This window comes from Papio anubis, chromosome 4 (assembly GCF_008728515.1).
Source record: "Papio anubis isolate 15944 chromosome 4, Panubis1.0, whole genome shotgun sequence".
In the NCBI taxonomy this organism is placed as follows: Eukaryota; Metazoa; Chordata; class Mammalia; order Primates; family Cercopithecidae; genus Papio; species Papio anubis.
The window spans coordinates 129798861-129816774 of record NC_044979.1 but is presented as its reverse complement, the minus strand read 5'-3'; the positions used below and the strand labels follow the sequence as shown (position 1 = coordinate 129816774).

At 42.5% G+C, this 17914-nt stretch overlaps 1 protein-coding gene across 6 annotated transcripts in view; it reads right to left on the bottom strand.

Annotated features, from left to right (window-relative positions):
• The window catches only part of CALN1 (calneuron 1), a 662369-nt gene that overhangs the window by 488189 nt on the left and 156266 nt on the right, over window positions 1–17914 (bottom strand). For all 6 annotated transcript variants that reach the window (XM_031665448.1, XM_031665450.1, XM_031665452.1 and 3 more), the window contains one exon: window positions 2982–3106. In XM_031665448.1, the coding sequence (XP_031521308.1) occupies window positions 2982–3106 (125 nt within the window). The remainder of the gene's footprint in view (window positions 1–2981; window positions 3107–17914) is intronic.

Below are 17914 nucleotides of genomic sequence, written 5' to 3'. Positions count from 1 at the left end.
AAATAAGTGGAATGAATCTTCCGTCAGAAAATAAATGGCCCTTCCCCAGGTTGAGAGCCTGGATTACCCTCCTGAAGGACAAACATGGCATCTTCACCCAGCCAATCTCGGGCCTTTACAAAGCCCCCACTTCACTCAATAAAATACCCCAAGGTTGCCAATGCTCAGGCTGCCAGCCTGGGCTTGGAGGGCTCTTAGAATTACTCCTACTAATCTACATACTGAAAAAGTGCATTTCAGTCCTTCTCAAGCTGCCTTTGCCTGATTAAAATAGCAAGTTTATATGCTTTTCTGTTTGGCCAAGAAAGTGGAGGGCAATTTCAGCAGGGCACCCAAGTAGGGAGAGGAGGATTGAAATCCAGCCAGCAGCCCTCTTGAAAAGCCATGCACCTCCACAGTGGCCCTGAACAGTTGCCTTAGCAGAGATTGAATTTAACAGTGAAAAAAAGCCATTGCGCTGAGAAGTCACAGAGAAATCATCTCCTAATCATTCATGGCAAAGTTGGGAAGCAGGAAGTGGGGAGAATATGGGAAGCCATGGATGATTTCCAAACTCCATTTGGTTAGTGATTTTTAACCTCTTAAAGAATTCTCCAAAACATATAGATAGCGTTACCCAGTTCTCAGCCAGGGCCACTCAGTGGGTCCTGCATGCATGGGGGACTCCCAGTCCCTCCTGCTAACTGATGACTGAGCCTCAGGGATCTACTCAAATAAACACAAGCAAACATCCACCCCACATTAATGCACCACCTGCCCTAATATCCATTCACATTGAAGACTCCCATAGGTAGGAAAAGCCAGGGCCTCACTTCACCTCCCAAACACACCTCCTATGAGCTGAATGTTTGGGTCCCCCCAAAATGCATATGTGGAAACCTAATCAACAACGTGATGTCATTAAGAAGTGAGGTCTTTCAGGAGGTGATTAGGAGGGAAAAGCCCTCATGAATGGGATTAGTGCCTGCTATGGTTTGAATGTCCCTTCCAAATCTCACATTGACATTTAATTGGCATTGACAGTGCTAAGAGGCGAGATGGTTAAGATGTGATTAGACTATGAAAGATCTGCCCTCATGAATGGATTAATGTCATTATCTCAGGGGGAAGTTCATTATCCAGAGCATGGATTATTATAAAAGTGAGTTTAGTCCTCTCTGGCTTTCTTGTTCTTACCCTCTCTCGCCTTTCCACCTTCTGTCACGGGATGAAACAGCATGAAGGCCCTCACCAAATACCGGTGCTATGCACTTGGACTTCCCAGTCTTCAGAACCATCAGCCAAATATACTTCTTTTCTGTATAAATTACCCAGAACGTACTATGTTGTTATAGCAACACAAAGCAGACTAAGACAGTGCCCTTATATACTCAAGGCCCAAAAGAACTTATTCACTCTCTCCACCATCTGAGGACATAGCAAGAAGGTGACATCTATGAATCAGAAAGTGGCCCTCCCCAGACATCAAATCTACTGGCACCTTGATCTTAGACTTCCAAACCTCCCAAACTGTGAAAAATAAATTTCTGTTCTTTATGAGCCACCTAGTCTATGGTGTCTTGTTAAAGCAGCCTGAACAGACCAAGATACCACCCAAGGGCAACCTCAGCCTGATCTGTGGTCGCCTTTATGGGCTCACTCTGGAGGAGGTCAGAGCTCAATTTCCCACTTCTGTGTCCTATATCAGCATACCTTTTGCTCAACTGAAGACCAGAAGATGTAAGGGTCCCTGATCTCCTCTCAGACCACCAGTCTTTGTCCAGACCACACTAAGCAGCTGCTATCCCTAGGAATCTTGACTCTGCCCCCATCACTACACTTCTTCAAACATCCCCCAGACTCTCCTTGGACCCAGCCTACCAGGGCCACATCCTCTGCTGCCTCCCTCCTCATTTATGTAAATAAGCAAGCATTTAAATAAGCACACAAGCAAAATGATGACAGAAAGAGAAGCTATTCAATGGCCTCTCCCCTTCACCTCCCTCACCTCCTGCCTGTTGTGAAGCAAGTTTGGCTTCACTGTCTCAGAGTTAAATGTCCTCCACCTGCCTTCTGGGAGAAATGAGGCTCCCTAATGTGCACATACAAAGCACATTGATTTGAACCATTACACTTAAAAGCAAATATGTGGGCCATCTGGGGTAATTTTTACTTCTCTACTTGAGAAAGTAAATTTAAACCTTGTGCTTTAAAATGGTATTATTACAAGCAACAAAGTATTCAAAAACACTGGGGAAAACTGATTCTGGTTTGACCTCAGCAGATGCAGTACCTAGGTAAAAACATCAGGCTAAATCAACCTAATTCTCTATTCCAGGAAGAAAAAAAAAAAAAAAAACTTGTTTTTCCTATTTTTAATTTTTTTTAATTAGAGGATTGGTTTATCCAAGATACACTGAGACACAGTCCTAGGATGAATTTAGTCATCACGTTCCCAGGTTTATGTCCATCCCTAACTCCTGCCTTGAGCAGTTAGGGCTGTACTGTGTTACAAAGAAACAGAGGCAATTAAAATAATTGCTATCCATTGCCACCTAGACAGAGCTTCCAGATGATTCCGATTCAGGCAGGATTCAAAGCACCATGGCCAGAAGTCAAGAGACAGCCATTAACATCTCCCCTGCAGATGGACTCTATTGTTGGTGACAACATAGAAACAAGACAATTCCATTGGTGATAAAGACTCCGGAAACTGGAAAACACATTTTAAGAGAGGTGAAGGCTATCCCCCTAGTCAATATCCAAGAAAACCGAAATATCCACCATAGATTGTTCAGGCTATCAGATCTGTCCCACACACACACACAGAAGTCACTTGGGTAAAATTTTGTCTCTGAACTCTTTCCCATCACGCCATGGTTACACTTGGCCACAACTGCCAAAGAGTAGCCAAAGTCCAGGGCATTCAATTGAGCTTCAGAATAGCCACAAACACCTCCCTGGGAGGGGGGACAACCCCCCAAACAGGGTAGGCTCCTTACCATCGAGCTCCTCCACGGAGATATTAGCCAGCTGTTCGCTGTCACTGCCAGCAGAGAGTGATCGGTTGAGGTAATTCCCCTTGTACAACAAGCCAGCGGTCACATGGTGGAACGGCATCTTTTCCCTGCCCAAAAGAGAACAGGGGAGGGGAAAAGAAAGACATCATCATTCATTCTTCCTTTCCTTTCTTAAAGGACCATCTGATTTTCAGATGGCCGGTGTCATTGTAAAAATAACAATATTTCTAGTGGGAAAGTCAGGATATTTCCAGGGTCCCAATGACCTGAGCAATTTCCAAAGGAACTCAGGTTCTTCCCATTTCTTCACTGTGCATCTTACTTCATTTTCCCCATTTAATTATGAATTTGAACCATGTTGTCCTTGTTAATCATGGCACACCACATTACCATGAAACTATCTCTTTATGCAAATGGCAACACCCTTGACTCCTTTCCTTGGCCTGATAAATTCTCACTTGATGCTTGTAAGAAAGGACTGAGAATCCCAGAAGTGTTGGCATGCCCAGGGACTACATGTCTTGGCTGTGATCAAGCAGAGATCCAAGTGTCTCATTTCTCCCAGATAATACAGACGTCGCACTCACACAGCACTCAAAACAGGTAGGAAATGCCCAAGCTCTAAGTAAGTACATGCAATGGTCTGCATCTCAAGAAGCAGCTGCCAAGCCTGGTTAAGATGCAGATGCTGCTTACATGAGTGGTGTGTGAGCACACACATTCTAAAATGCTAATCACACACATTCTGAAATGCTAATCACACCTGCCCTGCTGCAAAGGGGCGTGGCAGCCTTCAGGTGTCCCACAATGAAGCTGCTTCCAGCACTCTCACACAAATTTAAAGCATCCTTTTAGACCAATAGAAAAAAGCTCCTGCACCCAGATGGTCATCAGTGGGGCTTAGAAGTTTCCACTAATGCAAGACTGACTGGAGGGTCAAGGCTATGAAAAAAGAGATGTGAGATAAAAGGACAGCAAAGACAATGGAAGAGAATGGAAGAACAAGCAAAGACAAGAAAGAGGAAAGGCAGCTGGGAAGATGATCATCTCTAAAGCAGAAAGAGCACAGCTCCTGGCCCAACTTGTCCAATGATGCTCTCCATGACTTTGAACAAGACGCCAAATGCTTCATATTCTGCTTCCCCATCTAGCAAGGGGGATTAAGAGTATGGATAAACCTCTGAGCAGAATTAGGGCCAACAGGCAGGAAGCACAGGGAGTCAATCACAAGGAGTGGGTAGAGAACACCTTTGTATCAGAGCTTCTGGAAGGTAAACTGGGCAGCACTCAACCGGTGAAACCCCTGAAAATTAAAAGGTTTAACCAGGAGCACAAAGCCAGTTAGTGACAGAAGTTGTTCTAGAACTCCAGCATCCTACATGCTATTTCCATTAAGCAGCCCCAGCTAAGCGCCAGACATTTCCACCCGGATGTCAAACCCTCATTGCAAACTCAAAACGTCTAAAAATGAATTAATTATCTTCCTACAAAGTAGGCTACACTTCCTGGTTTCTCTATTTCTATCAAAGGTGCTTTTTGCTCATCACAACAACTGGGACAACTCTCCCAAATGCTCGGGACCCCAAAAAGTAAAACAGACACATGGCTGAGGCAAGAACCAACTGTCAGCTTGCAACCCATCCCTTCGCCCTTAACTCTTTCCATGGCTAACAACATGTACATCCACAGGACAATCGCAAATGGCATGATACTGATTACAAAGGGCACATGCATTTGCCAATTATAAGGGGTACATCTTCAGCTAGTTACAAGTCAGATGTTCCCAAATCTATCCTGATATTTAAACAGAATACAAGAATCTTTCTCTGGAAGAACACTTTGATGACCACCTCCTTTCTTCTCCAAGTTAATTTTCAGACGAAAAAGCTTTAAAAGGGAGAATCGCATATATGAATTAAGACTACTCTACCTTTTCCTTAAGGCCAATCCTGATTTCTTGGGACTGTGTGTCATGGTCATTTGAGTATGGACTGATACCCACTGCCATAATGTGAATGTCTCCCCCAAATTTTATGTGTCAGAAACTTAATCCCCAATGCTACAGTGTCGAGAGGTGGGACCTCTGAGAGGTGAGTAGGTCATGAGGGCAGAATGAATGCTGTTATTGCAGGTGTAGGTTACCTATCACAGGAGTGAGTTCCTGATAAAGGGATGAGTTCAGTTGGCTGCAGTGGCTCATGCCTGTAATCCCAGCACTTTAGGAGACCTAGGCAGGTAGATCACCTGAGGTCAGAAGTTCGAGACCAGCCTAGCCAACATGGTGAAACCCCATCTCTACTAAAAATACAAAAAATTAGCTGGGCGTGGTAGTGCACACCTGTAATCCCAGCTACTCGGGAGGCTGAGGCAGAAGAACTGCTTGAACCCAGGAAGCAGAGGTTGCAGTGAGCTGAAACCGCACCATTGCTCTCCAGCCTGGGCAACAAGAGTGTCTCAAAAAAAAAAAAAAAAAATGAATTCAGCCTCTTTCCCTTCTCTGTCTCTTTCATTCTCTAATAACACTCATGCTCTCTTCCTCTTGTGCTACAGGACAACACAGCAAGAAGGCCCCTGGAAGATGGAGGACTCTTGCCCTTGGACTTCCCAGCCTGCAGAGCTGTAAGAAACAAATCTTTGCTCTTTGTAAACAACCCAGTCTCAGGTACTCTGTTATAGCAGCACAAAACAGACTGAGACATCCATGGTCCAGAAAATGAGATGTCAACCCTGGCTAACACTTCTTGTGTGATTTCAACTTCACCCTCAGCACCAGTCCTACACGCAGTGAGCCTCACCAGCTGTTATCTTAACATGTTTAAGTCTTCATAAACATGGGAAGACACCTGCTCTGATATTATCCAATTTGTTAGCTAAGCCTCACTAGATGAGCCTCACCAGCTGCTATCTTAACCAATGTTTAAGTCTTCAGAAGCATGGAAAGACACCTGCTGTGTTCTTATCTAATTTGCTACCTGGAACAAGACCCACTAAGGTCAGTACAAAAAGCATTCCTTCCATTCCACCATGCATCACTCTAGTTTCTCAGCATTTTATAAATATCTTCCTATTGTCACCTTTTACCTGGTTGTCTGCGGCTTTGGATTCGTTACACAAAATTTTACAGTCATAATAAGGATGTTATATTCAAGCAAACATACCCAACCCACGCCCCAGTTCAGCCACAGAATAAATGTTGAGTACTTTGCAAAGAAAACTGGTCACAACTGAATCCCACTTGATATACCAACATAATTTGCTTCTGAAAAAAAAAAGGCAGCTTACAAAATTAGGTACACATTCAGTTCATTTAGTCTCTGAATTCAAAAAGCTCAAAGTCTAGTGGGAAAGAAAACGTGCAATTGAACCATCCATATAGATATATAAAGTCATGTTCAAGAAAGGGAAGAACATTATCCTAAATAAGCTAAAAACAGCTGCTGCAATTAAGGACTAAATTTCACTCCAAGCTGCCTAGGGAAACCCAAGCTTTAAGATTCTCTCCTTGGCTAAGGGGAGAGAAATATATAAGTTCAAGCAAAGACAAATCTTGTCCTGAAACTAAAACTTGAAGATGGATCCTTCTATACAGGGCAACAAACAAAAATAAATAAATATTTGCAACAGCAGTTTCACTCATTGTGAAATATTTAAGCGACTGTCATGAAAACAATCTTTCTGTATTTTATGTAAGCCAGTGATATGGTCTGACTGAATGTGGCCCCCAATAATTCATACACTGGAACCTAAGACTCTAATGTGATAGTATTAAGAGATGGAGCCTTTAGAAGCTGATTAGGTCCATGAGCGTTCCTCCCCTCATGGATGGGATTAATACCATTATAAAAGGGCTGGAAGGAACTAGCAAGGCCCTTTTGTCTTTCTGCCTTCCACCATGTGAAAATGCAGCAACAAAGCACCATATTGGAAGCCAAGAGCAGCCCTCGCCAGAGGCAAAATCTATAGATGTCTTGATCTTGGACTTCCCAACTTCTAGAACTGTAGGAAATGAATTTCTGTTGTTTATAAATTAGCTAATCTAAGGTATTTGTTACAGCAGTAGAAACTAAGACAGGCAGAGTGGTTTCATGGTTAAGCACTGGCTGGGTGCAGTGGCTCATGCCTGTAATCCCAGCACTTTGGGAGGTGAAGGCAGCAGTTGGAAACCAGCCTAGACAACATGGTGAAACCCCATCTTTACTAAAAATACAAATATTAGCCAGGTGCGGTGGCAGGTGCCTGTAATCCCAGCTACTTGGAAGGCTGAGGTATGAGGATCACTTGAACCTGGGAGTGGAGGTTGCAATGAGCTGAGATTGTGTCACCACACTCCAGCCTGGGTCATAGAGGGAAACTCCACCTCCAAAAAAAAAAAAAAAAAAAAAAAACAGCACTTTCTAGTCAAAAACAGTGTTAGATTTTAATCCTACCTCTGCCCTTATTAGCTAGGTAAATAAGTTGCTTGACCTCTGTCAGCCTGTCTCCTCTTCTGTAAAACTAGGGTTTTAATACATACTGAAGAGAACAGTACTGTTGTAAATATTAAATAAGATAAACAGCCAGGCATGGTGGCTCACATCTGTAATCCCAGCACTTTGGGAGGCCAAGGCGGGAGGATCACTTGATGTCAAGATTTCCAGACCAGCCTGGACAACAGAGCAAGACCCTGTCTCTACACAGACAAAAATAATAATAATAATAATTAATTAATTAATTAATTAGCTGGGCACAGTGGTACACACATGCAGTCATAGCTACTCGGGAGGCTGAAGTGGGAGGATCATTTGGGTACAGTAATTTGAGACTTCAGGGAGCTATGATCACAGCACTGTACTCCAGCCTAAGTGACAGAGCAAGACTCTGACTCTAAAAAGATACAATACGGAAAGCACTGTACTTAGCACCAGGCATCTGCTCAGTGAGTATCACCAGTAATTATTTGCTAAGGATTATATGAAGCAGGATGCAGGGGCAACAAGAAGTCATGGACGAATTAGATTGATGCCTGGATTACATACTGGATTACAAAGGAGGGTCAGTGAGACCTGACAAAGGGCAAGCTTCAGGGAGAGGCTGGCATGTAAACCACTGTGCTGAGGGATCAGATGTGAGCAGCAAAGCACCAGCGGGTTCCAGTGCTGAATGGTGTCAGCAAGCTCTGGCAGTATCATGCAGAAGGGGCTACTTGAATGGAAACTGCCAGAGCCAAAGAAGAGTCCATTTTCTGGGTGCCAGGAAGGCTGGCTAAATGGTCATATCAAAGAAAAGATATTGAGAGGTTAAAACCAAAAGGGATGGTTCCTGTTAATGGGGTCAAGGAACTGGTACATTTCTTGACAGAGTAATATACTAAAGAGGCCATGTATGGTGGCTAACACCTGTAATCTCAGCATTTTGGGAGGCTGATGCTGGAAGATCACTTGAGGCTAGGAGTTCAAGACTAGTCTGGGCAATATGGTAAGACTGTATCTCTAGAAAAAAATTTGAAAAATTAGTCAAGCATGGTGGTGTATGCCTATAGTCCCTGCTACTCAGGAGGCTGAGATATGAAGATCACTTGAGCCCAGGAGCTTGAGGCTGCAGTGAACTATGATCTTGCCACTGCCCCCCAGCCTGGGCAACAGAGGGAGACCTTGTCTATAAAAAAATTAATTAAATAACTAAAGAGCGTCATTCACATTAACTTGAAATGATGCCCTTTTGTGATGGTCAATTTTATGTGTCAACTTGACTGGGCCATGGGTGCCCAGATATTTGGTTGAACATTATTCTGGAAGTGTCTGTGAGGGTGTTGCTGGATTAGGTTAACTTTTGAACTGGTAGCCTGAGTAAAGCAGATTCTCCTCTCCAGTGTGGGTGGGTCTCATCCAGTAATGAATAGAATGAATAGGCTTACATGGAATGAACACACTGAGTAAGAAAGAATTTGTTCTTCAAACTGTCTTCAAGCTGGGACATCCGTCTTATTCTGCCCTTGAACTCAGACTTGGACTGGAGCTTTTCACTATCTGATTCTCAGGTCTTCAAACCAGACTAGAACTATACCGTCAGCTCTCTTGGGTCTTCAGCTTGCTGACAGCTGACTGTGGAATTTTCAGAGTCTGTAGCTGCATGAGCTAATTCCTTACGATAAATCTCTTTAAAGTGATACAGATAGATAGATAGATAGATAGATAGATAGATAGATAGATAGATAGATAGATAGAAAAATAGAGATACATGATAGATGATTGATGGATGATTGATAGATAGAAAAATAGAGATACGTGATAGATGATTGATGGATGATAGATAGATAGATAGATAGATAGATAGATAGATAGATAGATTCTGTATCTTTGGAGAACCCACATTAATATACCTTCTTTTTTTTTTCCTCTACAGTACCAAAGACCCAGGCACATTGCATGAGGGTAGTATATTATTCTGAGCAAAGCCCTGAGTGTTCTGCAGGGCTTCTAAAGCAGTACTACTCAAAGTGTGGTCTATAGACCACTGCCAATTGCACACCATTTGTTGCTGGTCTGCAGTGAGATAAGTACAAGAATTGAGAGAAAGCATTGAAATACCAATTTAGAGCATTGCCCCAACTTCTAAGCACGTGACCAGTGGACTTGATTTTTGTATATTTTTGCTTCTTTTATTTTTCCTGGTAATTCTTTCTTACCGTATTTTTTTAAAGTATCAGTCTACACAAGACTGGAAACTAAAAAAAAAAAAAAAAAAAAAATTAAAACTGGTCCTTCCTCACAAATAGTTTGAGAAGCACAGCTCTAAAGTATTTAATTTATGTTGTATAGATTTGTGATAATGAACCACAGAGAGAGGAAGAAAACCATTTGGAGAAATGCATCTTAACTTGTCCCTGAAACTTTTCCAAAGAGCTTAAGACTTCTTAAAAGTCTTAGATGGACTTCTGAAAGAAGTTGAAAGACTTCAGTTGATTCCTGAGCTCTCTATAGGGTGCTGGAGAAGTACATGGCATCTCTTGCAGACTTGACGGCAATCCACGTCCTACAATTACCAGACATACGAGGGGCAATATTGATCTTGCATGCTAAAGGTTAAAGAGCCTAACCAGCCCTGATAGAGCCTTTGCCAAATTCCTGTAAAAACAACCACGAAAGCACACCAAAATAGTGATATTCTCAACGACACCAATGCCAGGGTATGGAAGAAGCTTCCATAAAATCATTACAGTTAGGATTAGAACGACGAATAATCAGTGGTGCAGCCTTGACCAATGAGAACAGCAGGCAATCACCCTTCTGACTGTGTTGGAATTGCTTTATTCAAGCAGCCAAGGTCAAATCCCACCACTGACCTTTCCGCCACTGTGAAGCAACAACCTTTTTCCTCCAGCTACTCATGGATCATAACTCCCAGTATGCAAGGTGGCTAGAAATGGAAAGTCTGAGACATGAACCCTGTACATGAAGATGAGAAATTGGCTGCAAGGCACAGGTGTTGGTGAGAAGGACCCCAGGAGTAACGACCTATGGGGATCATGATTTTTCAAGCATTGCTTCAGAAAGGAAAAAAACTGCAGAAGGCCTCGAATAACCCAGAAATATATATCTCCTCCTCTCAGTTCAAGAGCTACGTGGTGGGGACAAGAAGATCTCATCTTACTCCAGCAAAGATGCTCTCGACAAAGGCCAGCTAGACCCTGGACATTTGGCTAAGCGCTTATAAAACAGTTTTATTCCCTTGCTAAAATCCTGCAGGGGCATGCCAGTTGGCAAACACTGGGTTTGGACAGATCTCAAATCAGACAAGAATGAGTAAGCAAAAACATTAACGTAGTAGTTCTGTGTAAAAATTCTGCATCATTAGAGAAGGAAGAACTTTCAAGAAGAAGTAGAGCAAAAGCCTATTGGCAACAATGCTATAATACAAGAAAGGACAATTTTACAAACTTTCTGTTTTATGACCTAAACTTTTCAGCAAGGTGTCTATGACATAGGGATGCAAATTCATAAAGAAATATCAGAGTGAGAAGAAGAGATGTCAAGACAAAAAGAAAAGGCAATAAGCTGAGAGGTAAGCCAGTTTGGAAAAGGTGCAGACACTTGCCAACAAAGGAGAAATCCAAAAACAGTAACAGAATGAAAATCTGCATTAATGGCAATGAAGAGTATTTCAAAGAAACAGAAATTTTAGCACATACCATAATGCACCCATGTACCCACCACCCAGATTTAATGATATTTTGCCTTCTTTGCTTAGATTTTTTTTAAAGAAATAACATACTACACTGAAACCCTTACCACCTACTCTATTCCTTCACTTCCCTCCCTCCACAGTGACAACTCTATTCTGGAGGTGGAACATATCCTTCCTGTCCATGCTTTTAAATTTGTCCACATTTTGATGTAACTATATAGAATATATTGTATTATTGCTGTGTCTATCTTTAAATTTACGTAAATGATATTACACCTTCCATACGCTTTTGCAACCTGCATGGTTCACTCTATATTGGCTTTCTGGGATCTATCTAAATCCATACACATACACCTAGTTAATTAATTTTTAACTGCTCAACAGTTTTCCATTGTACAAATACCCAATTGTATAAATTACACAATTGATGGAAAAGTGTGCTGCAATGAATATCCCCATGTGTCTCTTTGTAGTTCTCTGAACTGCATACCTAAATAAAATACTACCTGCTTGTTGAGTATGCAAATCTTTACCTTTATTGGATTTAGTGAAATTGCACTCCAAAGTGATTGGGTTATTTATTAGTATATAATAGTTATTTATTGATATATAATAAATTACCCCTGAACTTTGTGGCTTAAAATAAATATTTATTATCTCAGGTTCTGTGGGTCAGAATCAGGAGCTGCTTAGCTGGGTGGTTCTGGCTCAAGGAGTCCTCTCTGATTGCAGTCAAGACACTGACTGGGGCCACCATCATCAGAAGGCCTGACCGGGGCTGGAGGATCCATTTTCAAGATGGCGCACTCACATAGCTCTTTGTTCATGTAAGTTGGGAGCACTCACATGGTTGCCAACATGATGCCACTAAACATGGATTTGGAAAGAGATGTTCACAAAAGGTCTCACTTTCTTGTGGGTCTCTCCATAGGGGAGCTGGATCACCCCAAGCAAGTGATCAAAGAGACAGGATCAGGGACTCTTATGACTTGGTCTTGGAAAACACACACCGTCACTTCTGCCACATTATTTTCATTAGAACTGTGTCACTGAATACAGCCAACACTTAGGGGGAAAGGAATTAGACTCCACCTTTTGAAAAATGGAGTATCAGAGAATGTTTAGATGTGTTTTAAAACCACCTTAGTGATTGTGACAATTTACAGATCCACCATTAGTCTAGGAGTGTGTCAATTTCCCTGATAGCCTTGCCAAAACTTGGTATTAGCAGACTGTTTCATTTTTAATTGGATTTCCTTGACTGCTAGCTTAAGCATCTTTTTGTATGGCTTTTGCCCATTCAATTTCTTCTGCTACAAGTGTGCTTTTCATCTTTATGTATTGGATTGTTTATAATTTTTGCACTGCTTTGTCCTTCTATGTTATTGTCCAGTGTCTAATTTCAATCTTATTTTTAACCCCTTTTCCTCCAAAATTAGTCAGTATTATTGTTTCTTACAACCGATGCTTATCTAAACTTTTCCACAAGTTTGCCAATTTTCTGCTCATCACTCGTTCTTGCAGGCTACTCTTTCGTTCCAGATTCAATTTCTTTTTCAGTGACGTGTAAATGTAAATAAGGGGCTATAAATGGCAAGCTTTCTAAGTCTTTGTCTTAAAAAGTCTTTATTTCAACTTCATTTGAATTACAAAGGTTAACCTAGTAGAGAATTATAAATTAACGATTTTCTTAGCACTCAGAAAATGTTTTGTTTCTGATGAGAAATCTATAGGTATACTTGCTGTTCACCTATTCATACTCATTCTGGACAATTCTAAGTCATTATGTTTTCAGATATAGGCACTCTCCAAATCTCTTCATTTTCTTTTTCATAAGCTCTTACTAGATGTACGTTGGACCTCTCTGTTCAAGCTAGATTCTCTTGACTGGTTCACCCAAAAGCTATTCATAGTTCATCTGACCAAGGAAGCTGGGAAGCCAATAACTATTTTCCAGACTCTCTTGCTACTAAGGTTCGGGATGAAAGTTAGTTCTAATATTCAAAAGCTCTTACACAAAATTTGCAATATAGACATGAGGTGAAGGCAGTGGTATACTGGTAAATGTTTAGCACTCGCTCTCAAAAAGAAGCAGTCTTGATGTGTAGTGTTTTCCATTTTCATGGTGTAAATATTCCCACAAGGGCCAATTCCAAGCTCCCAACATGTGCCACTAAACATGGATTTGGAAAGAGATGTACAGCAGTATATCAGCATACCGCCACGCAGCATCTCCGCCACACACACACACACACACACACACACACACACAAGACTACATTAACCACAAAATCACAAATAATAGTAAAATGTAGCAAAACGATTAGGAAGTGATGAATTTTAAATATTTATTACCTTGATTTTTTAATTTATTTCATGGTAAGTTTATATTCCATTTTTAAGAATGAACGCATAGGCTGAGTGTGGTGGCTCACACCTGTAATCCCAGCACTTTGGGATGCCAAGGTGGGAGCCAGGAGTTCAAGACCAGACTGGGCAACATAGCAAGACCTCATCTCTACAAAAAATAAAACAATTAGCCGGGCATGGTGGTATGTGCCTGTAGTCCTAGCTACTCGGGAGGCTGAGGTAGGAGGATTGCTTGAGCCCAGAAGTTCAAGGCTGCAGTGAGCTAAACCCCTGTACTCCAGCCTGGGTAACAGAGAATGAGACCCTGTCTCAAAAAAAAAAAAAAAAAAAAAAAAAGATGCATTTAAAAATCACCTCACAAAATCCTTCAGAATGTAAAAGTGGGTTCTCACAAGCCAGTATGAGCTGGCTCCAGCATGTCACTGTTTCCTTGCCATGTGTGACTTTCTACAGAAAAGAAGACATGAAAACATGACATTTTCCTGCAGCAACATTCCATTGTTCACACTCCAGTTTCTTGGCTGTGACAAAGCAGCTATGGGGGTGGTAGCAATGGCTTCTGAATCCCCAGATCACAGCTCTAGGGGACCATTCTCCAAATGTTGGGAAGTCAAGAGAATGTTGCAGGGACAACATACTGCAGTGGCAGCCTCAGTGGTAGAAACTCTCCTGGAGAGTTGGCTTTGAATTATTCTGGAAGTCATGCCGGACCACCACCTAAAATCCACTCCTTCAACCCTTGAACAATTACACAAGCATCAAATCCCTCATATTAAATCCCTGCCTGCTTAAAATACCCAGAGTGGTTGCTGGTTCTTGAACTAAGTCTTGACTGATACCTCATAGTATTGTCCATGTTCCTTAAACTCTTTTAATTGTTCACATTTTTACCTCTCTGTGTATCTCAGAAGTAATCTCCTCAAATTATTTGCAAATTTACAATTTCTCTTTTCAGTTTTTACTGAATTGTGGTTGAACCTGTCTGCTGAATTTTTTATTTAAATGACTATATTTTCCATTTCCAAAAGTTTACTTTGGTTCTTTTATAAACACACCTCTTATTTTTCACTGAGTATGAATCTTTCATTATGATTCTTATACTTTCTTTCACCTTTTAACCATTTTTAAAAATTTTTTTTGAGACAGAGTCTCGCTCTGTCACCCAGGCTGGAGTGCAGTGGTGCAATGTGAGCTCACTGCAAGCTCCGCCTCCCAGATTCAAGCAATTCTCCTGCTTCAGCATCCCAAGTAGCTGAGATTACAGATGTGCACCACCATGCCTGGCTAATTTTTGTATTTTTAGTAGAGACAGGATTTCACCATGTTGTCCAGGATGGTCTCGAACTCCTGCCTCAAGTGATCTGCCCACCTTAGCATCCCAAAGTGCTGGGATTACAGGTGTGAGCCACCGCGCCTGGCCCTTTTAACCATTTCTAACTGACTTATTTCATATTTTTCTTCAGAATGTCATTCTATAATTTCCATTTCTGAAGGCACTAATCCTCTTTTTGTACTACCCTGATTTTCCTAGGTGACAAACTGTTTCCCAGTGCGGCCTGTCATTGTTGAGGGGAGGAACCCCAGTAACCTTTACAACAGGTGACGCTTTCCCATTGGAGTTCCAAGTTCACAGAGATCCCCGTCCATCACACAGGGCGTCTCACCAGTTTGGAAGCAGTAATTAGATAAATTCCCTAACTTAGAATCCTGCACCACACAGGTAGTGTACATTTGGACAGCGCATCCCCTGGAACACTGGCTTAGAGTTTTGATTTGTCACTGTAGCATCTGTCTTTGGCAGCCATTGCTCTGGGAAGAAATAAGCATCACTGCTACTTTGCTGGGCCAGTGGTGAGACTGAATCTAGCTCCCACTTGTAAGTGAAAACTGTAACCTCCACCTCCCAGATTCAAATGATTCTCCTGCCTCAGCCTCCCAAGTTGCTGGGATGACAGGCATGCACCACCATGCTCGGCTAATTTTTGTATTTTTAGTAGAGACAGAATTTCACCATGTTGGCCAGGCTGGTCTCGAACTCCTGACCTCAAGTGATCCACCTGCCTTGGCCTCCCAAAGTGCTGGAATTACAGGCATGAGCCACCGTGCCCGACCACATGTTGAAATTCTTATTGCCAATGTGACAGTATTAGCAGATAGGGCCACTGCACTCCAGCCTGGGCAACAGAGCAATACTCCGTCTCAAAAAGAATTTCAACATATGACTTTTGGGGAAACACAAACATTCCATCCATGAATAGTAAGTTGCTATTAGGTTGTGCGAGAGTAATAGCAGTTATTGCCATTACTCTTACACCAACCATTACTCTTTGCCATTACTTTTTTTTTTTTTTTTTTTTTTTTTATTTGTGGAGACTGAGTCTGGCTCTGTCGCCCAGGCTGGAGTGCAGTGGCCGGATCTCAGCTCACTGCAAGCTCCGTCTCCCGGGTTTACGCCATTCTCCTGCCTCAGCCTCCGGAGTAGCTGGGACCACAGGCGCCCGCCACCTCGCCCGGCTAGTTTTTTGTATTTTTTAGTAGAGACGGGGTTTCACCGTGTTAGCCAGGATGGTCTCGATCTCCTGACCTTATGATCCGCCCGTCTCAGCCTCCCAAAGTGCTGGGATTACAGGCTTGAGCCACCGCGCCCGGCGTTCTTTGCCATTACTTTTAACGGCAAAAACCGCAATTACTCTTGCACCAACCTAATAAAACAGAGTATGTGGCTTAAACAACAAACATTTGTTTCTGATGGTTCTCAAGCCTGGAAGGCCAAAATCAGGGTGCCAGCTTGATCAAATTCTTGATGAAGACCCTCTTCCTGGTCTACAGGTGGCCCTCTACTCATTGTGTCCCCATGAGGTGGACGGCAAAGAGAGCTCTGGTCTCTTTGTCCCCTTATAAGAGGACATTCATGAGGATTCCACCTCATTAGCGAATGAGGCCTCCACCTCTCACTCATTAGCAGATAGGGCCTTTAAGAGATGAGTGGCTCACTATATTATGACCTAATCCCTCTCAAAGGCCCTATCTGCTAATACCACCACATTGGCAATAAGAATTTCAACATATGGTCAGGTGTGGTGGCTCGTGTCTGTAATCCCAGCACTTTGGGAGGCCAAGGCAGGTGGATCACTTGTGGTCAGGAGTTCGAGACCAGCCTGGCCAACATGGTGAAATCCTGTCTCTACTAAAAATACAAAAATTAGCTGGGCATGGTGGTGCATGCCTGTCATCCCAGCTACTTGGGAGGCTGAGGCAGGAGAATCACTTGAACCCGGGAGGTGGAGGTCACAGTGAACCAAGATCGCGCCCCTGCACTCCAGCTTGGGCAACAGAGCAATACACCATCTCAAAAAAAGAAAAAAAAATTCAACATATGACTTTTGGGGAAACATAAATATTTAGTCCATGAATTTCAGGGGACTGGGAAACCGGAGTCTCATTTCCTGTTTCCTGCCTGTGCCATTCCAAGACCACATCTTTTGTCTCTGCATGAACATTAAAACCCCATCACCAGAGCTTTCTGGGGGACAGGGAGGTTCCTGCTGTTGAGTGGTACCCACTCCTATGCTTATGTCCCTGGGCTCTGAGTTTCCCATTCCTTCCTTTCTTTCCAAACTAACTGATTTTATTCATCAGAGCTTAGCCAGGAAAACAGAGCCTATATCAGGCCGTTCAACAGGAGGATTTAAAACAGCCATCTACTAAGTTGTTGGAAGGGTGGAAAAGCCAAACAGAGATACTTAGCAGAGATTAGAGATGGCAGCAACGTATTCCCACCCCCAACCTGAAAGGACGTAGGGAGAGGGTGGTACTATCAGAGCCTCAAAGTTGAGTTTCCCTAAAGGATCTAGCACCGTGGTAGGGGCTGCCCAATAGGAACTAAAAGGAGAGATGGAAAGGCTTTGCTCTGCCAAGATTCAAAGCAAGAACCACTGAAAAGACATAGCCACTGCTGGCTTTGACATTTGTCAAAAGCAGATCGAGATGGGGAAAATACCCCAGCCTATCTCTTTTTGCCGCCTTTTCATTTCCTGCTGGTGCCTCCCTTTGGCCAAATCAGTCAGCAGCCTATTGCCAGGGAATCTGGAAATGTAGTTTGCAAACATCAAGCCCTACCATGCCCAGTAGGAGAAAAAGGCAGATAAATCCATAAGAAAGCAGGCAGATGACCAGCACAGTGACACGTTTAATATTTTTTTCTATTTTATTCTGCATTTCTATGTTGATAGCAAAAAAAGCACCCATGTTAGCTTAAGACACTGACAGAGGTAGATCTCCAAGTGACAATTTCGAACTTCAAGGATAAGGAGAAATGCTCCGAGCATTCAGGTAGAAAATACAGGTTACTGGTCAAGCATGGTGGCTCACACCTGTAATCC